General features: G+C 40.5%; 3 protein-coding genes across 4 annotated transcripts in view; all 3 read left to right on the plus strand.

Annotated features, from left to right (window-relative positions):
- The window catches only part of LOC308461789 (C-type lectin-like), a 110,275-nt gene extending 106,685 nt beyond the window's left edge, over window positions 1-3,590 (plus strand). For both annotated transcript variants that reach the window (XM_080978960.1, XM_080978959.1), the window contains exons 4-6: window positions 1,813-1,953; window positions 2,470-2,584; window positions 3,383-3,590. In XM_080978960.1, coding sequence (XP_080835086.1) covers window positions 1,813-1,953; window positions 2,470-2,584; window positions 3,383-3,450 — 324 coding nt within the window. In that variant the 3' untranslated portion in view covers window positions 3,451-3,590. The remainder of the gene's footprint in view (window positions 1-1,812; window positions 1,954-2,469; window positions 2,585-3,382) is intronic.
- Window positions 3,591-8,474: 4,884 nt separating this feature from the next.
- LOC308461986 (dromaiocalcin-1-like) lies at window positions 8,475-17,396 on the plus strand. The gene is made up of 6 exons (XM_080979158.1): window positions 8,475-8,859; window positions 9,370-9,448; window positions 13,580-13,671; window positions 15,529-15,660; window positions 15,916-16,042; window positions 16,663-17,396. Exons 2-6 carry the CDS (start codon window positions 9,382-9,384, stop codon window positions 16,740-16,742), a joined length of 498 nt encoding a protein of 165 aa, XP_080835284.1. The 5' UTR covers window positions 8,475-8,859; window positions 9,370-9,381; the 3' UTR covers window positions 16,743-17,396.
- Window positions 17,397-19,478: 2,082 nt separating this feature from the next.
- Window positions 19,479-22,339, plus strand: part of LOC308461786 (C-type lectin BpLec-like) — a 64,855-nt gene continuing 61,994 nt past the window's right edge. Inside the window, exon 1 of the mRNA XM_080978952.1 lies at window positions 19,479-19,547. Coding sequence (XP_080835078.1) covers window positions 19,536-19,547 — 12 coding nt within the window. The 5' untranslated portion in view covers window positions 19,479-19,535. The remainder of the gene's footprint in view (window positions 19,548-22,339) is intronic.

A 22,339-nucleotide genomic window follows, 5' to 3' on the forward strand; every position in this document is an offset into this window, starting at 1 on the left:
GCACATACATCAAGCATCACTCAGGAGATAAGACTGCTGACTAATGGATCTCTGTGACCAGAGTGACGGATGGATAAGTAAATCTTCTGATGAACCACCATTATGAGACTGTATGTTTGGAATGAAGGGGGGGTGGAGGAAAAAACCTTTTTTTTCTTTGCACTATGTGATATTAATAACCCTCCACCCCAGAAAGAAATAAGATCGTTGCGTTTTACTAACCACAAGCAGGAATTCAAGAACTGTGTGGGATGGATTATAGCTAAAGAGAGGATTGGTAAACAATGAGAACGGAGGAAAATTTTATGACGCAGTTAAAAAATGGCGTCTCGCCAAGACAGGCTTGCCGGAGAAAGAAGGACAGGGGGAGGAGAATCAGGACCATTGGAATGAGAAGGATGGTTGGAATGTAATCTTCACCTGACAGAGCCTCCTGATATACTTGGCAAGCCTGAGAAAATTAAAGGACAGACCGAAGATTAATTTTTTTTATGGAAGCGTGGAATAGCGGCTGTCCCTGAGCGATATGATTTTTGGAGAGTACAAAACCCACACAGAGGATGCCTGTTTCCAATCTGCTTGTGAAAATTATCAGAGATCGCAAAGAAAGGAATATACGATAACAACAAGAAGATGAAGAAAGTAATAAAGGACTATCTGGATTGAACTGGATAGAACTGTTTAATTAAAGCAGCAATATAAGTGATGTTTGGACTCATTCGGAGCTTGATGTATGGGTACCCCCAACAAAATTTAAAATGTGGCTGTATAATTTGGAACTAATGTGATTTGGATAATGTGATGTGATTGGCCTGTTAATAAAAATTATTTTTTTTAAAAAAGGAAATCCTTCAAGCTCAGATTTCCTTAAATATAGCCAAACACATGTTCCGTCTTTCTGAAGCTTTCACAATATTAACAATTAAAATAATGCTGATTTTCAGTTTGTTAGAAGACCAGTTTACAGCTCCCTAATGTGATATTTGTATTCAGCTTTGTTTCCTTATTTGGTTTCAAAAACCTTGTGGCTATTAGAATGTAGAGAGATTATACAACAATGAACATTCATCTTAATTTGCATGAGTGTTTATATAACATCCTATTAATCATCCATCCATCCCACACTTTTCTAAGCACTTCTCCATCACTTTCCTAACCTCAAAAATTATTGTTTCTGTAGTAGATTTATTGCCCTAGAATCGCAGATCACTTTTATTCCCTCTAATTGTACGTTGGTATGTCCTTCAATTCCTCATGCAAAATACTCAGAGTCTGGAGGTGCTGTCAGGCTAGTAACATTGCATCTGACAAGTTCCACAGGGAACCTCACATTTTGAGAATTTCACTTTGGTATTGGTAGGTACGAATATGTGGTGTGTGTTTTTCTTGCAATATCTCATTCTTCCAATTTTAAATTCCGTTCCTCACATTTCTGCAGCAATCTGTCATTTGTTTGTTTGTTTGTTTGTTTCTCATGAAAATTCTTCAGCATTTTAGTTCAAATTTATCCTAGCAAACACAATTTTCTATGCAGTTTTGTACCTTTCCCCTCATATGATTCATTGTACATGTTGTCTTCACCCATGGATTCCTTTTAATGCATACTTTCCCCTAATGCATGCTCTTTAAGTGTGAATTTCAAGAAATGCTTGTGTTTCAGTCTCCTTCCTTCCTTATCTTTTTTTCTTCTTGTTGGACAGTTTGATCGTGAGGGATTGGCTTTTAAATGGGAACTGAATTGAATTCATCCCCCGCCCATGCTAGTGGGGCATTAAATTGTGACAAGGTATCCTTCATTTCTTCCATTTTTAGATTGAGTGCCAGAGCTATGGTCGTGGGACCCACCTTGCCTCTATCCTCACTGAGAAAGAGGCAGCCTTGGTCGCCAAGCACATCACCACATACCAGAAAAATCCAAGTAATGTCTGGATTGGGCTCCAAGATCCCCGTCAGGTGAGTTGTCTTCTCTTATTCTATTTCAGGCCATTGTCAGTGACGTAGGAGCCAACTCCTAAGGGCTGAGGTCCCTCCCCCCCCTAAAATATTTGAGGGGGCCAGCCCCTCCCCCCATTATTGGGCACTGTCATTCAAATGCTGTGTGCGTGATAGATTATATGGGGCATGGCTTAACTGCTCCCTTCCCAATATTTTATTCAAGTTGGCACCCCTAATCATTGAATAGTGGCTTCTTAACACCACCATTCTGTCCTTATCTCAATCATCTCCCAGGATTAATCCAATATTTAAATTCTCCATTATGTTTATGGGGGTCCTCTAATATCTCCATCCTAAATGCCAATCGCTTCACTCTGACCAATGCTCCACATAACAAACCAATAACAAACTTAGTTGGTCTCTAAGGTGCTACTGGAAGGAATTTCTTTATTTTGTTTCAATGCTCCACATGATCTTTTAACGGAGCTCCTCATTTCAAATGACTGCATGATCTCTTCCATATCATTCCTGCAGAATGGGCGTTGGAGGTGGGCTGACGAATCAACCTTCAATTACCGAAGCTGGCAAACAGGGGAACCAAACAACGTGGGTGGCGTGGAGTATTGTGTGGAGTTGCTGCACGTCTCTGGTAAGGAAAACATTTCCAGGGTTGAGAAGAAGACATTTGCATCTTGGATTTTACATTGCCATCTGCTTCTCCATCCGCTGCCAAAATTTCTCAAGATTGTATCTAACAAAGTTGTACTTAGTCATCACTACCTAGGTAAAGGTAAAGGGACCCCTGACCATTAGGTCCAGTCGTGGCCGACTCTAGGGTTGCGGCGCTCATCTCACTTTATTGGCTGAGGGAGCCGGCGTACAGCTTCCGGGTCATGTGGCCAGCATGACTAAGCAGCTTCTGGCGAACCAGAGCAGCACACGGAAACGCTGTTTACCTTCCCACCGGAGCGGTACCTATTTATCTATTTGCACTTTGACGTGCTTTCGAACTGCTAGGTTGGCAAGAGCAGGGACCGAGAAATGAGAGCTCACCCTGTCGTGGGGATTTGAACCGCCGACCTTCTGCTCGGCAAGTCCTAGGCTCTGTGGTTTAACCTACAGCGCCACCCGCGTTCCTCTTATCACTACCTACAATCATCACTCATACCTCATCACTGCCTACAATCCATTAAATTTAAAGAGTTTACTCTGAGGATGAGTTGGTTGGATACAACACTCAGCCATGTGCTTATCTGTACCAAGGTTCACAAATTAATTAAGCTGTACACCAAATCAGCAGGGATCCATTTGTTGAGCATGAGTTAGAAGGCTTTGACTACATCCAGTCTTCATAGGTTGGTTGCATGTAATTATCTTCATTTATATACTTTATCTAGAAAACAGTGGTTGCCAAACTGATGTATGAGTCTATTATCTCAAATTTCAGATTTACGGAAGTGGAATGATAGAATCTGTGATCAAATGAATACCTTCATTTGCAAGCAAGAGCTGTAAAGCAGTCCTACAGTTCCCAACAGTGCCAGCTGGGAGCTTCAACTGAAGTCAGATGCCTCTGGTATCATTTTCTCCTCCGACATCCCTCAAAGAGAAAGACCAGCTGTCTCCAATGACTCTAAAATAAACATTCATGTCTATAGCGTTGTCTTCTTCAGTCTCCATCTTTGTCATTTTCCTGTGGCTTCAGCTCTGTGTAATCTTAATAAATTCTCTCATAGGCATATACTTCCTAGTGCACTGCTATCCTCCTCCATCCAGCCATACTTACAACTCCACTTCCAGTATTGCAAATCTCAACATGACGGGGGTGGGTGAGTTGTACTCCTTTCATGGAAGTCCCAGGGAAGCAGGAACATTGTACCTAAGGAGCATCATCCCTGCACTGCTGCTTATATCATGCAAGGCATCAAGCAAGACATCAACATCAGTGCAGTTTTTTCAAGATTCAGTCCACCACATTGATTCAAAAAGACATCCAGTTATATCCAAATATAGGCCAAAACCTCTGCATTTTCCAGGAACCATCAAATCAAAATGGGAGATAATATATTCTTTTCTTTTTCAAAATGAATTTTATTTGGTTTTACAAATTTAACATTATAATCATACCACTTCCTCTGAATCTTTGGACTTACCACCTTCCCCTCTGTGGGTTCTATTGTTACCCTTTTCTACTGCATCTTTTCCCCATAAACCAAGTTTTTTATAACTCCATTATATCCATAGTTCTCGTCACATTACAAGTGTTATTGTGGTCCTGCTAGTGTTTTCAGCTGCTTACAGTGGTCTTCTAGGTAAAATATATATTTTTCCCATTTCTTATTAAAGGTTTGGTCTTCCTGGTTTCTGAGCTTTCCCAGTCAGTTTTGCCATTTCAGCATAGTCCAACAGTTTAATTTGCCATTCTTCTCTGGTAGGGACTTTATCTTCTTTCCATCTCTGGGCTAACAGCATCCATGCAGCTGTCGTCGCATACATAGAAAGCCTTTTCTGCTCCCTTGGAATTTCAGCATCTACAATTCCTAATAAAAAAGCCTCTGGTTTTTTTTTAATATAAAAGTTATTTCAAACTTTTTTTTCCCAATTCTTTATATATCATTTCCCAGAATGCTTTTGTTACCTTAAACATCCACCACATATGATAAAAGGTGCCTTCTTTTTCTTTACATTTCCAGCAGATATTTGTACCTGTCTCATACATTTTTGCTAACTTACTATGAGTTAAATACCAACGGTACATCATTTGCATATAATTTTATTTCAACGTACAGCATGCCAAAAATTTCAGATCAGTTTTCCATAACCTCTCCCAGGATGAGAGTTGGATATTATGCCCCAAGTCCCTCCCCCAGTGTATCATAACAGATTTAACCTGTTCATCCTGGAGATAATATATTCAAAAGAGTTCAAATCAGTGCAGTTTGGAATACCTCTGTCCAACATCTTGATTCAAAATTGCATATGATGGTTTCCAAAGTAGACCAGCACTCACTCTACCATCTCAGGAACTGTCACACAAATTTGGATGACAACAACATCTCCAGGGGTCCAGACTAGGGCAGTTCGTAATGGCTTGGTCTGCCATTTGATTCAAAATGGCGTCTGGCAGTTTCCAAACATAGATGAGAAATGGTTCCTCCATTTCAGAAACCATTGTGCCAGTTTTGGGGATTACATTTCAAGGGCTGTCTGACTGGTGGACAGGTGGCTAGCGGAACAACATTCCAAAATATATAGCAGACACTAGCAGACAGTATCTAGGATTTCCCAGCAAGTCTTAAAAAACAAAAGATTAAAAGATTGATAAATGGATAGGGGTTTCTTAATTCTTAGCAAAAATAATATATATATTTATTTAATCTTGTTCAGTAAACTATAATATACAAACCCTTCAGTATTAGTTAAAATCAGTGCAGTTTTGAGGGGTTTGGTTGAGGGTGGCATACTCTACTTCTAATCAAAAGAAATAGGGAGGTGCTATGTGGCACTGTGGGTTAAACCACAGAGCCTAGGGCTTGCCGATCAGAAGGTCGGCGGTTCGAATCCCCGCGATGGGGTGAGCTCCCATTGCTCGGTCCCTGCCCCTGCCAACCTAGCAGTTCGAAAGCACATCAAAGTGCAAATAGATAAATAGGTACCGCTCCGGCGGGAAGGTAAACAGTGTTTACATGCGCTGCTCTGGTTCGCCAGAAGCAGCTTAGTCATGCTGGCCACATGACCCGGAAGCTGTACGCCGGCTCCCTCAGCCAATAAAGCGAGATGAGCGCCGCAACCCCAGAGTCGGTCATGACTGGTCCTAATGGTCAGGGATCCCTTTACCTTTACCTTTTATGATCCCTGAAGGTCCTAGCTTCCCTGGTCCATCTCACTGTTCATTGACAGAGCCTGCTCCACTAGAACTTTTACTTGGGCTAGTGCCACATCCCCCTCTGGAGAAGATTCCTTCAGTGACAGCATGACAGTTGGGTTATCTCAAGAGGTGTGAAAATATGTGCAATTTTGAAGGTCCCAGTCCACCTTTTGGATTCAAGTTGGTGTCCAATGGTATCCAAAGATGGACCAAACCCCATTCCTTGATCTCAGAAACTATCATGCCAAATTTGGTAAATAGTATCTCCAGAGCTGTCCAAAACAGTGCTGTTTAGGAATGGTTTGCTATGCCACCTGAAAATTAAGTAAAGAAGAAGTGAGAACTATTGCTGAGTTCCAATCTCTTTTTGACCACCCCACCCCCCAACATGCCAAATTTTCTGCATTTTGATTTGTCCTTTTCTCTCACAGCTTGCCATTTCCCCCTCACTCAGAATTCGGTTCCGTACTGGTAAAATGAAACAGGATACACCCTTTCAGAAACAATTCTCCATTGTTTTCAGGGTTGATGTGACCCCAAGCCTCATGCAGGTAGAGGGAGATCTCAAAAGGTTCTAGCACTACTTCCTTTACCAGTCAGGCTTTTAGCCTGCCAAAAGGTCCTGACCTTTAGACTCTGACTATTTCAACAAGGAAGCATTATAGGTGCTCTGATGGCATAGCCTCCATGTGTGCCTCAGTATTCGTAAGTCTAGCCCATATTTGATGAACACCCTTAGCCATAAACAGCAGTTAAAACATTAACTATCTACATCTGCCAAGATGGTATAAAGTCCATAAAAGTGGTAAGTAACTCATAAAAGTGGTGCCAAGTCCTTTAAACAAAGAGGGGAAAAGAACACATTGTGATCAAATGTTTCAATCCTTCTTAAATGTATTAGTCCAGCCTATTTGCTTTCTTCCCAGCATGCTTCCTTGAAACCATCAAAATATATTAGCTCTATAAATACTCTCCTTCCCCCTACCTCCCACCCAGGGAGACCCTGTAAAACCAAACTTCCTTCACCCAGGTGCACATTGAATCAGACCTGTTTTTCTCCCATGACCTGAATAACAATTCCATTTCTAACTGAGGATGGGTGACACAGTCTTGCCCCTGCAACTCCCCCAAGCGATGACCCAAAGGGTAAGCTCTATTTGGGGAATGTACCCTGCTGCAGGACCTCTGGTACTGCCTAAATATGGAATCCATTAAAAAATACTGCTTTTGAGGCAATTTGAAACATCGGCTATATTCTTTTTATCCTTGATGGGTCATTAAGACATGCAAGACATCAAACACTGTTTAAGGCATCTGTGGGGTGTGCATTGTTGTGTAAACCCAGATTTTAGAATACAGTTGACATCTCAGTAAAACAGATTGTCAACCCTGTACCCACATTTAATATCCTTAAGGATACCCAATTTTAAAAAGTCTTTTGGCCCCAGTGGCCACCAGCCTTCTTCTTTTTTCTACAATGCCCCAGAGGATAAGGGACACTTGGGGTGGGGGTAGGGATTACTACTCCCCCCCCAAAAAATATATCATGGAAACGTCAATGTTTTTGTGGTGTTCTACAGAAGACCGTGTCTGTTCATGAAACTCCTAGTGCAGCAATGTCCAACCAGATGACCATGATCAACAGGTAGATTGTCGGTGTGCTCCCGGTCAATCGTGGGAGTAAAAGAAGTGATCACCCGTTTGTTCCTGAGAGATCATAACGCACCCTGCCCCCAGCACTATGTCCCATTTTTTCTGCCAGTACAGCTTTGAAAGGTTGTATTTCCAGCATTGGCATCAGAGTGGGGAAAGGAGGAAGGTCAGCGGACTGTTGTGCAATCAATGTTATGCAATCCGTCTCCATAAAAGCTGAACAACTGTTACCCCCCCCCTAAAAAGAAAGCTGAACAACTGTGGTGCCCCCCTCCAAAAAAGCTCAAGAACTCTGCTAACTCCCCCCTAAAAAAAAGCTCAACAACAATCGGTAGATCACTGCCAGTTTTCTTTATATACTGGGAGTAGATCGCAGTCTGTAGAGAGTTGGACATGCCTGTCCTAGTGTATTATGGAGACAACATGGCTGCCACTGAGAGCTACCAGGTGCACAACCAAAGAAAGCATTGCAGAAACCCAGTTTGTGTCTCCAGCTTCCATTTGGATGGAACCTTGCCTTCCACTCTGCTGGAGCTGCCCTCAAATAAGCCAGGTAGGAAAAATAGCATCTAAAGAAGAAGAAAACAAGGGTGTGTGTGTAGTAGTAGAAGAAGAAGAACAGTCCCCAGTCTAAGCTCCCCACCCTCCATCACCACAGGTACTTATATCCCAATCTCAGAAATGAGCCAAGGAGGGGGGAGTTAAATAGCATGAGGAAGCAAAGAGGAGGGAGGAGTTTAGCTCCCCTCAGATATTTCCCAATTTCACATAAAAACTAGACCTCGCCAAGCCCCAATTTTAAACATGAATAACATGAGTGGTTTCCACAGTTTGGGTTTTATGGAATTCTTGCCACGTTGACTCATCTGCTAGGGAACGTCTTGCATGTGGCAGAGGATTCTGGGAAATATTCCAAGGCAGTCTCTCCCTTTATGAAGGATGCGGGCCAGTCTTGTTACAGGTCAACTTTGCACTACCTGAAGTGAGGGTGTGCTATTTGAGCAGACTCAGCACTCCCCTTCACTGACACCTTTCAGTTTCAAAATAGAAAGTGGTGAAGGAAGTGCCCCTCCTGGATTTGGGTTTATCTCCAGATGGTAGACCTGTTCTTTGATTCTAGTTAAGTCTTTTATTATTGTATTTAGAATATTTACTTTTCCATCACCTTTCACATAAATACCTAGGGACATTCATGCAACCAATCATGTGTTTTTATGAGTATTTGAAGTACAGCCTTTCCTTTGTCATCTGTACTTTATGTATGTCTAAAAGGTTGAAATTCCTTCCTCCTTTCCCCTGCCTCTGACCTGACAAAGCTTCATATAATAATTAAGACAGCCAACTTGGGAGTCAGGCTTGCCTGTGGAAAGAGTTATCCAACACCTCAAAAGGACTGAACCTGTGTAAGTTGGAGGTGGGGTTGGGGTTGGGGTAGAAATTCAGTTCAGATTCCATTTAAAGACATACTTATTGAATTTGCACTATCTGAAACAATATGAGAGCTGAAAAATAGCCACCCTTTGAAATTTGTATCTCTTTGAATTTTTCAACACAGTTGAATTTCTCATGGAATTTCTTCAGCTGTGTAATGCATACAAAAATGATGTACTTGGGGAAGGTGTTAATAGAAATGCATATTGTTGGAGATTCCTCAAATGAGCATATGATCTCCAAGGTCCCTTCTAATCTCAACATTCTATAGCTCAATGAATTGTCAACACTGATAAACATCAAGGTTTTGTTTCTTTCGTCTTTCTCTAATCTTCATAGTTCTTAGAAGTTCAAATAAAGTAGAATTGTGATTTTAAGAGTAGACAATGTTTAAGTCCTCCTTCCTTCCATCACCACTTGGGATGAATGGCAATCAGTGGAGGTATTTGTTGAATTCACTGTACATTCCTCTTCCACAAAAGGTCTACCGCAAGATGGGATTTGTCACCTCCTTCGCCTGTTGTCTTCTTGGAGTCCTGGTCTCCAGTTCTTTTCCAGGAGGTGAGCATTTTAACCAATTTTTGAGAATTACCCAATGCAAACTATTTACCCCTAGTCCTTCAGGTGTCCATATAAATATAATTAATTCATTTATTCCCCCTTTTTAAGTCTAAGTCATCATATTAAGGCAGGCAATCGAGAATGCAGACACAAGAGAATTATGATTAATATTCCCTTACTATCTTAGTCTTTATATCAACCCTTCTTGGGCTTGTAATCCTAGTTACTATCACAATTCAGGAATTCAAGCTTGCTTAGCAATATCAAGTTTGAGATAATGTTACTCTGAGAAAGCTTCCAAGATAATATTGTCTTTCAAACATATCCTCAAGGAAAGAGCAGTGTTCACCAAATGACAATCCTATTGCACTCTTTGAATATTTTGGTTCTCCATTCAGTGACTGAAGAGCCATCTTGGCCATCCATCACATCTGGGCTCTGCTGGAATAAGAATCCTCCTTTGCTATTGCTTATTCTTGCCCTTACCATCTTTCTGCTTATCTTGTTTTCTCTTTTAAAATAATAATAATAATAATAATAATAATAATAATAATAATAATAATAATAATAATAATTCAGTTTTAAATTTAACATTTTCACTCAAATATAAATCAAAATCATAAAAATATAGGATTCCCTGAATCCTTAGACTTCCCTCTACTCCTCCATGGCTTCCATTGTTAATCTTTACCCACCTGCATCATATAATGTTCTCCATTTATTCTTAAAATTCAATTCATACCATAGCACTTGTTACGTTACAAGTGTTGTTATAATTCTGCCAATGTTTTTAATTGTTTGCAGTATTCTTCAAGGCAACTTATAAATCCCCCCCATTCTTTATTAAATGTATTATCTTCTTGATTCCTGATCTTCCCAGTCATTTTCGCCATTTCAGCGTAGTCCATCATCTTTATCAACCATTCTTCTCTGGTCGGAACTTTATCTTCCTTCCATCTCTGGGGCAATAGTATTTGTGCAGCTGTCGTCACATACATGAATAGTCTTTTCTTTTTCTTTTCTTTTTAAATAATATTTATTAAAGTTTCACAAAAAAAGAATCACATTAATAAAAAAGAAAAATTTAAGAATAAAAAGAAAAAATACACAATACAAAATACAAAAATACAAAAAGATAAAAGAAAAAACAGTTAAAAACAATTCCGTCTTTTCATAACTTCTTTTACATTTACTTGTTTCCCGGACCTCCTCATACCTCCCTCTTTTGTATTCCAATTCAGTTTGTTAGTCCAGCAATTTCTTTCCCTCCTTTTTAATCCCAATCCTTAATCTTAATATATTATAACATTAAGTTTTTACCTATTAAAAACCAATTTTTCCATTCTTTTAGCCTTTTTAGTCCTAATCCTTAATCTTGATATATTTATAACTTTAAAACCTGTACAGCTAGAAGCCACTTAACTTCAATCCAACATCACTCTAACATTCATTAATTTTGCAATATTTCTGTAAATAATCTTTGAATTTCTTCCAATCTTCTTCCACGACTCTTTTCCCTGGTCACGGATTCTGCCAGTCATTTCCGCCAATTCCATGTAGTCCATCATTTTCATCTGCCATTCCTCCAGTGTGGGTAGCTCTTGTGTCTTCCAATACTTTGCGATGAGTATTCTTGCTGCTGTTGTAGCATACATAAAGAAAGTTCTATCCTTTTTTAACACCAATTGGCCGACTATGCCCAGGAGAAAGGCCTCTGGTTTCTTCAAGAAGGTATATTTAAATACCTTTTTTAGTTTATTATATATCATCTCCCAGAAAACCTTAATCTTTGGGCACGTCCACCAAAGGTGAAAAAATGTACCTTCAGTTTCTTTACATTTCCAACATTTATTATCAGGCAAATGGTAGATTTTTGCAAGCTTGACTGGGGTTATGTACCACCTGTATATCATTTTCATAATATTCTCTCTTAGGGCATTACATGCCGTAAACTTCATACCTGTGGTCCATAACTGTTCCCAGTCAGCGAACATAATGTTATGTCCAACATCTTGTGCCCATTTAATCATAGCAGATTTCACCGTTTCATCCTGAGTATTCGATTTCAGCAGCAAGTTATACATTCTTGACAAATTCTTAGTTTTGGGTTCTAACAGTTCTGTTTCTAATTTTGATTTTTCCACCTGGAAGCCAATTTTCTTATCCAAATTGTATGCCTCCATTATCTGATAATAATGAAGCCAGTCTCTCACTTTGTTTTTTAGTTTTTCAAAACTCTGCAATTTCAATCTGTCTCCATCTTGTTCCAAAATTTCCCAATATTTTGGCCATTTGACCTCCATATTGAGCTTTTTCAAGGCTTTCGCTTCCATTGGTGACAGCCACCTTGGAGTTTTGTTTTCCAATAAATCCTTGTATCTTATCCAAACATTACACAATGCTTTCCTGACAATATGGTTTTTAAATGCTTTATGCGCTTTGACCTTGTCATACCACAGATATGCATGCCATCCAAATACATTGTTAAAACCTTCTAAATCCAAAATGTCAGTGTTTTCAAGAAGCAGCCATTCTTTCAACCAGCAGAAAGCTGCTGATTCATAGTAAAGTTTAAGGTCTGGCAGGGCAAATCCACCTCTATCCTTTGCATCTGTTAGTATTTTAAATTTTATTCTGGGCTTCTTGCCCTGCCAGACAAATCTAGAAATATCTCTCTGCCACCTCTTGAAACAGTCCATTTTGTCCACAATTTGCAATGTTTGAAACATTCTAGGCAATACATTCATTTTTACAGCAGCAATACGACCCAGGAGTGAAAGCTTCAAATTTGACCAAATTTCTAAGTCTTTTTTCACTTCAGCCCAACATCTTTCATAGTTATCTTTGAATAAGTTCCCATTTTTTGCTGTCAAGTTAATCCCCAAATATTTAACTTTCTTAACCACTGTTAAACCTGTCTCATTCTGAAACCTCTCTCTCTCTATTGGTGTTAGATTTTTCTCTAAAACCTTAGTTTTTACCTTATTCAATTTAAATCCTGCAACTTGACTAAATTCTGAATCGATTCTAAAACCCTTTTGGTACTAGATTCTGGCTCCTGTAACGTCAATACTAAGTCATCTGCAAATGCTCTCAATTTGTACTGTTTAGCTCCAACCTGTATACCCTTAACCAACTGATCCCTTCTAATCATGTTCAGCAAAACCTCCAGGACCGAAATAAAAAGCAATGGGGAAATTGGGCAACCTTGTCGTGTCCCTTTTTCAATCTTAAATTCTTCCGTCACCACATTATTTACAATTAATTTAGCTTTTTGTTCCGAATAAATTGCACTTATACCATTTTCAAAGCCTTGGCCTACCCCCATACCCTGTAGGTTCTTCTTCATAAAACTCCAAGAAATATTGTCAAAGGCTTTCTCCGCATCCACAAATATCAAAACTGCTTTAGTGTTTATATTCACTTCTAGTTTCTCCAAAATGTCAATTATGTTCCTCATGTTATCAGACAAATGTCTACCCGGGAAAAAGCCCGCCATGAATAGTCTTTTCTGCTCCTTTGGTATTTCTGCACCTAGAATTCCTAGTAAAAAAGTTTCTCTTATTTTCTCAATCTATTTCTCTCCTTTCTTCACTTTTCCCCTTACCTCTGCATATAACCTCCCTCGCATATAACCTCCTCCGCCTCCTTATCTTTCTGTTTCACGCTTTTAACCTGTGCTGCTCTTCTTATCCTCAGCTGTTGTTTCTCCTCGGTGTCTCCAGCCAGTTCTCTATTCCCTCCTTGGGGACATTCCTTCTTTCACACTCTGCCAGACACACTTTTATCCTCTGCCTGCATGTCTCTTTTTCTGCAGTTTTACATTGCCTTGCCCCTTTCAGTCTACATAGCTCATATTTGAGGCAGGCCATGAGACCAAAAAAGCATGAGAGGAGCTGTAGAAATCTTTATCTGGGTTAAGTGGCATTATATCAATAGTGCTTGTTATATTTTCAAGCGATGGTTACCCAGCTAAGGCTATTAGAGCAATGGTTTAGGTTAGGCCTATATTCATTGGTTTCAAAATTATCTCTGATTGCTCAAAGCAGTCACCCCTTTTAGCAGTGTAGCTAAAATAAGATTTCACATAAAGAACAACCATCTTATTACTTTGTTCCTTTCTCCTCATAGCCAAGGCCCTGTCCTGTCCTGATGGCTGGCTGCAAAACCAGGGCAATTGCTATGGATATTTTGATACCAAGTTGTCATGGAGAGATGCTGAGGTAAGAAATATTTCTCCTCAAGCAAAATGTAATAGAATCATGGAATCATAGAATTGGAAGGTATTTCAAGGGTCATTTAGTCCAAACCCTTGCAATGTAGAAATCTCAACTAAAGCATCTGTGGCATTTGCCTCCTAGGTGGGTCATAAGGAAAGGGTTAAATGAGTGTGATGTGATTGGCCAGAGAGAATGCAAGGGGAGGAGTAAAAGTTAGAGTCGGAGGTGTGTGGAAGTTAGTTGAGAGTTGAGTGTTGGGAGTTGGAGAAGTAAGAGGGAGGAATAGCCTGTGGGTTGGTCAAGTTGTGTGGTGAGAGAGTGAGAGGAATTGTTAGGTGGAGTCAGATAGATAATTGGAATAATCAGTTTGAAGTTGTTATTTGTTCATGCTTATACAAATAAACTTGATTATTTGTTAATGTTAACAACTGTCTGGACTCCGTGTGTCCCCAAAGAGAAACGGGGTGGTGGCAACGAAGAGGCAATCTCAGTGGTGGCACAGGGTCAATAGACCGTCAAACATCCGGGGACCCTGTGTGATCGCCACAGCATCCATGACAGATGGCCATCCTACCTTGGCTTAAAAACCTCCAAGGAAAGAGAGGCCACAGCTTTCCACTGTCAAACAGATCTTGCTGACAGAAAGTTCTCCCTAATGTTTATAATTTACATCTTTTGGGTTCCTATCAGATTCTGTGAGTAGGGCTATCCTTGCCCTGGAACAATACCTATCCAGCATCTCAGACTTCACAAAAGAGAATTGGTCACTTTATGTTCCAGTGAAGCATCTCTGTGGGAGCTGTGAATGTGACAGTTATGTCAAATTCTCCCCTCCCACCAGGAGAAGAGGGAAGAAATCTTTGTGTGGAAAAGTAGAATAGACTGCAGTTCTGAAACAGATCTGAGACTGGGTTCGCAAAACATTTCATGGCTCTGGCTGTCTCCCTAGAGAACTCATGTATGAACTGTAGATATTGGCAGTCTATGGGAGTGTTTGATCCTCTGCCTATGCTCAGCCTATATATTTGCAGAATAGTATTTTTACAATGTCAAAAAGCACCCAGTGACCTAATTCCAAAGGGTATTTACCAAACATTACGTATGTACTGCACCCCTGCAACTTTTCGGTGCAAGGGTGACATAACAGTGTATGCTGTGTGGTCTGCAGTGTTGTGAAAGGATGCAGTGCTGATCATTTGGGTTCCCGAGCTGAAATTAAAATAAATTAGGCATTGCAAAGCAAATCTCCCAAGTTCAAATTTCCTTGCCTCTATTTAAATGTAATACTCCCTTTCTGTAACCTTTTGCAGCTTTTTCAACATTCTGCATAAAAATGCTTCCACCTAAAATTTCTACATAAAAAAAAAAATGGGTTTGTTGGAAGACCGGCTTAGGGTTTCTCCAAATGACCTTTTAATTGACCACTCATCCTGCATTCACCCTAGATGAGGGGACAAGAACATGCTCCTACATTTGTTTATTTATTTATTTAAGTGGATTAATTATGCAAACCTACACTTCCTGTTATGTGCTTGAATTCCTCGTGTGAAATGCTGTCGATCTGGAGGTGCCATTAGTGCACAAAAGTTTAAGCCCGGCAACATGGTATGTGACACTAATTTCTTACAGTCTACCAGTAAGACTTGCCTCTTGAAAGTCAAATTTCAGAGAAATAAATAAAAATGTTGATATTCCACGAACTCTGCATCATTCCTTTTAGTGAGATATGGTTTTTGAACTGTTGTTATCTGATGTGTTGTGAGACACTTTGGGAATGACTTTTTGTAAAAGTGGTATATAAAGAAACATGTTCTGATGGCGGTTGTGGCAAAACGTCTTTCATTCTTTCTCCATTCTTAGACTGCATGCCATAGCTATGGCCATAGGGCCCACCTTGCCTCTATCCTTAATGTGGATGAGACAGCCCTGATTGCCAAGCACATCTCCGCATCCCAGCAAGAACAAAGTAACGTGTGGATTGGGCTTCATTACGTGAGTTGCCTTCACTTGCTCTATTCCAAGTCATTGTCATAGAGTAGTGGCTTCTTAGCATCACCACTCCTTCCGTATATAATAATATCCAAGAATGAACCCCACATGCTACATCAATATTATTTTCAATGCAGATCCTCCTCTGACTCATTCATAGCTGGCACTACCTTCCCACAGACCAAGATATCCAGATAATATTGACACCAAGCTCCTCATTTCCTTACTTACATGATCTATAATGTCTCAATCTTGCAGAATGGGCGTTGGAGGTGGCCTGATGGATCAGTCTACAAGTTCGATGAAGGTTACAAATCCTGGTACCCAACCACACCAGACAACTGGGCCCCTTATGAGCATTGTGTGGAGCTCCTATATTTTCCAGGTAAGGAAACCATTTGCAAGGTCTGACAAAATAACAATTAGATGTTAAGTTCCACATTGCCACACACTTCTCCATCAATGTCCTACTTCTCTCAGGATTGTAAGTCATACTCAAAATAGTTCCAACAAAATCAACAGACCCAGGTTAGTATTTTATGAAAGTCCATTGATTTTAAGGAGTCTACTCTGAGTATGAGTTAGTTGGATACAACTGTTGGTCAGGTATTTGTTTCTTTACAGCAAAGATAATTACTCTGTAGATTGGAACAGCAGTGATTTATGTGTTCAGCATTTAGGGTCACTTCCAACATACCACAATGTAGAAGGGTTCAGTTACAGCCTATCTGCATAGTAAATTGTACGTGACAACTGCCCTGGGATATTTGGATGAAGGGTGGTATGCAATTTGTAGCAACCACCACCACCATCACATTCATGTTGTATTCTAAAAACTGGTTGCCAGGCTAAAGTCTGAGTTGTGTTTTCTCCTCACCATAGGGCAAGTGTTGACTAAGGGATGTAGAAAATCTAAGATCAGAAAGCAAAATTAATCTGGACTATTTATTCTTCATGTGCCTCCTAACTTCTGGACCTAATTCTGTCATTTGTTCTCTTTTAAAGAAACCGTTTACAGTTTTGTGAAATGGAATGATAGAAACTGCAACCAACTCAACAGCTACATCTGCAAGAAAAAACTCTAAGCCAGCAACTGTCATTCCCAACTGTGCCTTCTGTGATTGATGGACAGCTCTCTGGAATCATTACCTCCTCTCCAATCCCTCAGTGATCAACTCTCATCCATTATTTCCAAGATAGGTTTCAATACATTGTAATCCTAATAATCTCTTATGCATATATTTCTTGTCATGATTCTGTCCTTCTCATCCCATCAGTCCTTACAGCACCAATTCTCAGAGCACAAATCTCATGATGAGGAGGCACTCCTTGCATGAGAGTCCCAGGAACAGGGGGGTGCTGTGTCTAACTCTCACTGTGTCTAGTACTGCTGTTCACAACACACAAGGCACTCAAATCCAGAGGTCACCACAAATTTCATCCCCAAAACAAACACCTTTCCTTAGAGCTGCTCAGCGCAGTTGATATGAAATCCAGAATTTTAGAAGCCACAAAATGAGGACAGGGAAAGAAGAAGAGTTTGGATTTGATATCCCACTTTATCAGTACCCTAAGGAGTCTCAAAGCGGCTAACATTCTCCTTTCCCTTCCTCCCCCACAACAAACACTCTGTGAGGTGAGTGGGGCTGAGAGACTTCAGAGAAGCGTGACTGACCCAAGGTCACCCAGCAGCTGCATGTGGAGGAGCGGAGACGCGAACCCAGTTCACCAGATTACGAGACTACCACTCCTAACCACTACACCACACTGGGAAATTGCAAGGGAATCCCATTTAACCTGACCAGCACCATGTTCTGGAATGCTACACTAAATTTTAAACCAGATTCCTGCCCCAGGAAAATGCTGCCTAGAGCTTCTAGTTAAGAAAAAGCTGTTCAATATTCTCAGGCACACATTCCCCGCCCCACCCCAAAGTCAGTGTTTCCAAATGAGGAACCGACAATCAGTATTTGCTAACATACAAATGCAAATTCAAGGATCGGAAGCATTAAGCAATATCAAAAGATGGCAATTCAACAATAGCAAGTTATCCAGTCCTTTCACAGACTTGTTTTAACTGAACATAACAGACATGAATAAGGGACAATACTGAGCACTAGCTGGACATCCTCCATGTTGTTTTACTTTGCGTGCATGGGCTTGGTGTATCTAATGGCCCCATGTCCATTTTCCTAGCTCTCTTCTCTTTTGCATAAATAGTCACAATCACTAGGATAGTCAGGTCACAGGTTTTATTATGCCTAAATGTCACAGCACAGAGAGAGACAGAGACACACATCAGTGCCAAAGATCTCCCTGAGCAGCTTCCCTGGGTTAGATTTTTCTTACACCTCTATAAGCCTATAGTCTTATGCCTCTGCCTGATGTCACTCCATCACTCCAGCCACCACCCAGCATCCCCCCCCCCCCCGGTTTGCCTATTGCTTAACCAAGACTGAGGATGGGAGAGAAGTTCAATTCAGTTCAAAATGAAAACCAGGCCTACTCACACTTTCTAAAAACAATTCATGAGCTGAAACACAGCCAACCTTTGAAACTCACACTTCTCTGAATTTTGCAATGCTGTCCTCAGGTAACGTATATAAAAAAATCCCAAAACTAATGTTCATACAAATTCATAGATTAGTGTAAAAATGCATTGTATTGGGGAAAATTGCTTTTAAAAAACATGCTTACAGTGGTACTTCAGGTTACATACGCTTCAGGTTACAGACTCCGCTAACCCAGAAATAGTGCTTCAGGTTAAGAACTTTGCTTCAGGATGAGAACAGAAATCATGCTCCGGCGGCGCGGTGGCAGCAGGAGGCCCCATTAGCTAAAGCGGTGCTTCAGGTTAAGAACAGTTTCAGGTTAAGTACGGGCCACTGTATATTGAGATAAATTCACACTAAAATGCTGATGAATCTACATAAATATATTTTTTAAAAAAACAATGATGTGCAGATGTGGAGAGCTGAATTAAAGATGGGGGGGATGAGAAACAGACAGAAACTAAAACTGGCACACCTGTTTAACCTTACCCACATCCTGAACAAGACACACAAGATCCTGTGCTGAACTGCATGAGGAGAAGTAGCAGGGCAGAGCCGAGTAAGCCCACACTGGTTGCACCTTCATTGAGATCCACATGTACCACTGCAGGATTGACTGCAGAAGGGATGGAGAAGACATTCAATTCACACTATGTTTGAAGCATATCTCCCTAATTTGCACTTTCCAAAATAATACAACTGCTGTAAAACAGCCATCCTTCAGACCTTGGCACTTCTCCAGTTTTTGAAATGCAGATTGGTGGCCAAGCAGCGTAATGCATATATAACTGAAGACAGAACATTAAAAAACATGTGTTGGTGAAAATAATGTGCAAAACTATATTATATTTCAGATCAATACTTTGTAGGTTGGGAAACACTGAATGCCGACATGTGCACGTTAGAAGAAATGTTTGTGAAAGTGCTGGTGAATTTCCTTGCCCCAGCCAAAAAAACCCCCCCAAACCTTTCCCCAATAGTTGTGGAAATGTGAGGAACTCAAGTTTGGAGAAATGAGAAATCAAGAGAAACCAAAACTGAGGGCAACATTTCCTCACAGATGACCTGCTGAGATTGTTGATTTGACACACGTGGAAGCCACTGGAAGAACAAAACAGACAAAACAGCATTGAAATAAAAATTATCCAGTCCAAAAATGTGGTTCGAAAGCTTTGCTCACAGAACTTAAAAGAAGGCACCACACCCAACATGGATGCCTGCAATTAACATATGCATAGACCTGAAATGCAATCCCTTTCATGTGACTGTGAGCTGATCATCTTGTGACTAAGCCCACAGAGATACAGTCCAGGCCCAGCTTCGTTAATGATTAACCAGGTAGGTTTTTCTCTAACCTCATGAAAATTTCCAACCATGCTTCACAGTATACAATACAAAGAATGTTATATATCTCCTCTTGCCAGTGCTTTTTCCTGGGGGTACGCATATCCCTAAACATTTTGTAAATCTAAGTTTGGCCTCATTGAGGGGCAGTATTTCAATATGAGTAGGGAAATGAGAGTACTCCTAAAGATTTTTAAGGAAAAAAGCATTGCCCACTGCAATGTACCATTAACCAATTGTCCTGAACATGATCTCCTGGGTAGAACATGCCATTGGTTGCTCGGCCAGAAGGGAAAGAGGATGGAATAGTTCCACTGCAGTGCAGTCTACATGGGGCTACATGGGCCTTTGAAGGTGACCTGGAAACTACAACTAATCCAGAATGTGGCAGCTAGACTAGTGACTGGGAGTGGCTGCCGAGACTATATAACACCAGTCCTGAAAGACCTACATTGGCGACTTCCGGAGGTGGCGCCAACGGCAATGGCGGAATCCCTCTAATTCGGAGGGAAACCGCTCCACAGAAATCGGGTCTAGTACCGCTTCGACGCAGCGGGGACCCTTTAAACCACAGGCGGGTGAAGCCTGTGACCCTGGGACTCGGCGGGCACTGTTTGCGCCCCCCCAATCTGCAAAGGAACCCGGCAACGGGCTCCGGAACAGAGCGGGGAAGTGGCGCTGTGCTGCGAGTCGTCTGCTTCTTTTGTGGAGTGAAGCCGCATAGCTGTTGCCGGAGAGCGCTGCCTTTTTTCCTGGACAATTCGGACTTTAAAACAAATATCCGTGAGTACTCAGAATTTGAACAAATTGGGACAGTAAATGAAGATTAGTGAAAAGGACAGAATTGGACTATAAAAAAGAAAAGAAAAAAATCGATTGAATTTGGTACGGAGCGGGAAGGGCTAAACAGGAAGTCACCCTTCCGTTCTTTTGTAAATAGAACAAAGCAAAGGCAATTTACACTAGAGCTTTGAAAATTGCTTCTAAAAGAGTGGATTCCAACATTTCAAATTGGGAATATTTTTTTGGACTATTTGAAGCAGTAAAAGGAAGTTATTTTCGTCCTGATCCTGGAGCGGGGAAGTCAGGACTGACGTGAATCAATCAAGATAACTGTGTGTGACAGATAGTTAAAAGAAGAGAATCTTTGTGACTCTACTGTTCCCTTTCGCATTTTAAAGGAATATATATGGATAAAGTATTTCAAGTAACATGGAAATGTAGCAAAAACAAACATAAGTCTTCTCCCTAGGGGGAGCCTTTGAAACTGTAACTAATGCCAAGGACTTGACAGTTGTTACAAATAACCGTGGGAGAGCGCAACAATGTTTTCAGAAGTTGTGGTCTGCCTGCTTAATAAAACAAATACTCTACTGGAAGAATTATATGATAAGGTGAACCAGATGGCCAAGTCGACTGGAAATCTTAGACAGGCAGTGGAAGGCTTTGATCAAACTGTGGGAATATATGTGGAGTCTATCCAGGACTCAAACCAGGAGTGTGTTTTGACAGAACAGGGGTTTGTGGCATTAAATCAGGAGTGTGGCTTGACAGAACAGTCTCAACAGGAGTTTGATCCTTCGGATTTGACAATGGAACTTGGAAAAAACCAGATCTGGGAAGGGAAAGTTTGGTGTGGTTTGGAAATGGGGGGCTGGATTGACCCCCCTATGTCGGGATATCTGGACTTTTTAAATACAGTAACAGGCTGCGACATGTTTGGAATTGTGGGGGCCCACAATTTCGGAGGGCCCTTGAAGCATGCTCTTAAATACTACATGGAATGCAGCGATGAACATGGAAAAGGGTCTGATTTGATGAGAAGGGTTAAAAACACTATTAAGTTGGAGTTACTACGAGCAAGTGACTACAGCCACAAATATGAAGAAAAGCTGCGGAAGGGCCATGGAAGTGACCTGAGGGCCTCAGACATAAGGTCACCGGGTTAGATTGAGGAATAAGGACTGACAAATCCCGGAACCAGGAGGAAGGGACGTTGGATAAAGATTGGACTTGTTTATATGCTTTTTTCTCTTTTTTCTTTTTTTCTTTTTTTAACTAATAGAATGTTTTATAAAGTTGATGAATGATAGAATGATAGAAAAACGAATGATAGAAAAATGTTGGAAGAAATTACCTGGCTTTAGTAAAGATGTATAAAGAATTATGAAAGAACATTATGAACACAAGAAGCTGGTAAAGTTAAGACCCAAATTTTAAATTTTAAGGTTTATTTTATTATAGAAAGATAGGATTAAATTAGTTGAGAATCTCTCTTATGTTTTATTTTCTTATTGAAATATGGAATGGAAAGGATTTGCTGGGATAATTAATAACTAGAATACAAAGGAAGGGAGGAGGAGGAGGTCTAATGTTTTTTCTTTTTTATTATTATTTTTCTTCTGTATTTTCTACTTTCTTATATTTTTATTTTTATTTTTGTATCTTTTTTTGTGCAATCTTTTGTATTTTCTATTTTTTGTTTTTGTGTAACTTTTGTATTTTTTGAAATCTCAATAAATATCATTTAAAAAAAAAAGAAAAAAGAAAGAAAGACCTACATTGGCTTCCAGTGCATTTCCAAGCACAATTCAAAGTGTTGGTGCTGACCTTTAAAGCCCAAACAGCCTCGGCCTAGTATACCTGAAGAAGCGTCTCCACCCCCATCGTCTAACCCGGACATTGAGGTCCAGCACTGAGGGCCTTCTGGTGGTTCCCTCACTGTGAGAAGCAAAGCTTCAGGGAACCAGGCAGAGGGCCTTCTCTGTGGAACGCCCTCCCATCAG

This window comes from Podarcis pityusensis, assembly GCF_964106645.2.
Source record: "Podarcis pityusensis genome assembly, chromosome: 13".
NCBI lineage: Eukaryota > Metazoa > Chordata > Lepidosauria > Squamata > Lacertidae > Podarcis > Podarcis pityusensis.

What these genes read in the sequence shown, in the direction of transcription:
- LOC308461986 (XM_080979158.1), top strand. Translation starts at nt 9,382, where the DNA reads ATGGGATTTGTCACCTCCTTCGCCTGTTGTCTTCTTGGAGTCCTGGTC. An exon ending in TGTGGATTGGGCTTCATTAC is followed by an intron (nt 15,661 to 15,915) that starts GTGAGTTGCCTT and finishes TCAATCTTGCAG; the next exon opens with AATGGGCGTTGGAGGTGGCC. An exon ending in GGAGCTCCTATATTTTCCAG is followed by an intron (nt 16,043 to 16,662) that starts GTAAGGAAACCA and finishes TCTCTTTTAAAG; the next exon opens with AAACCGTTTACAGTTTTGTG.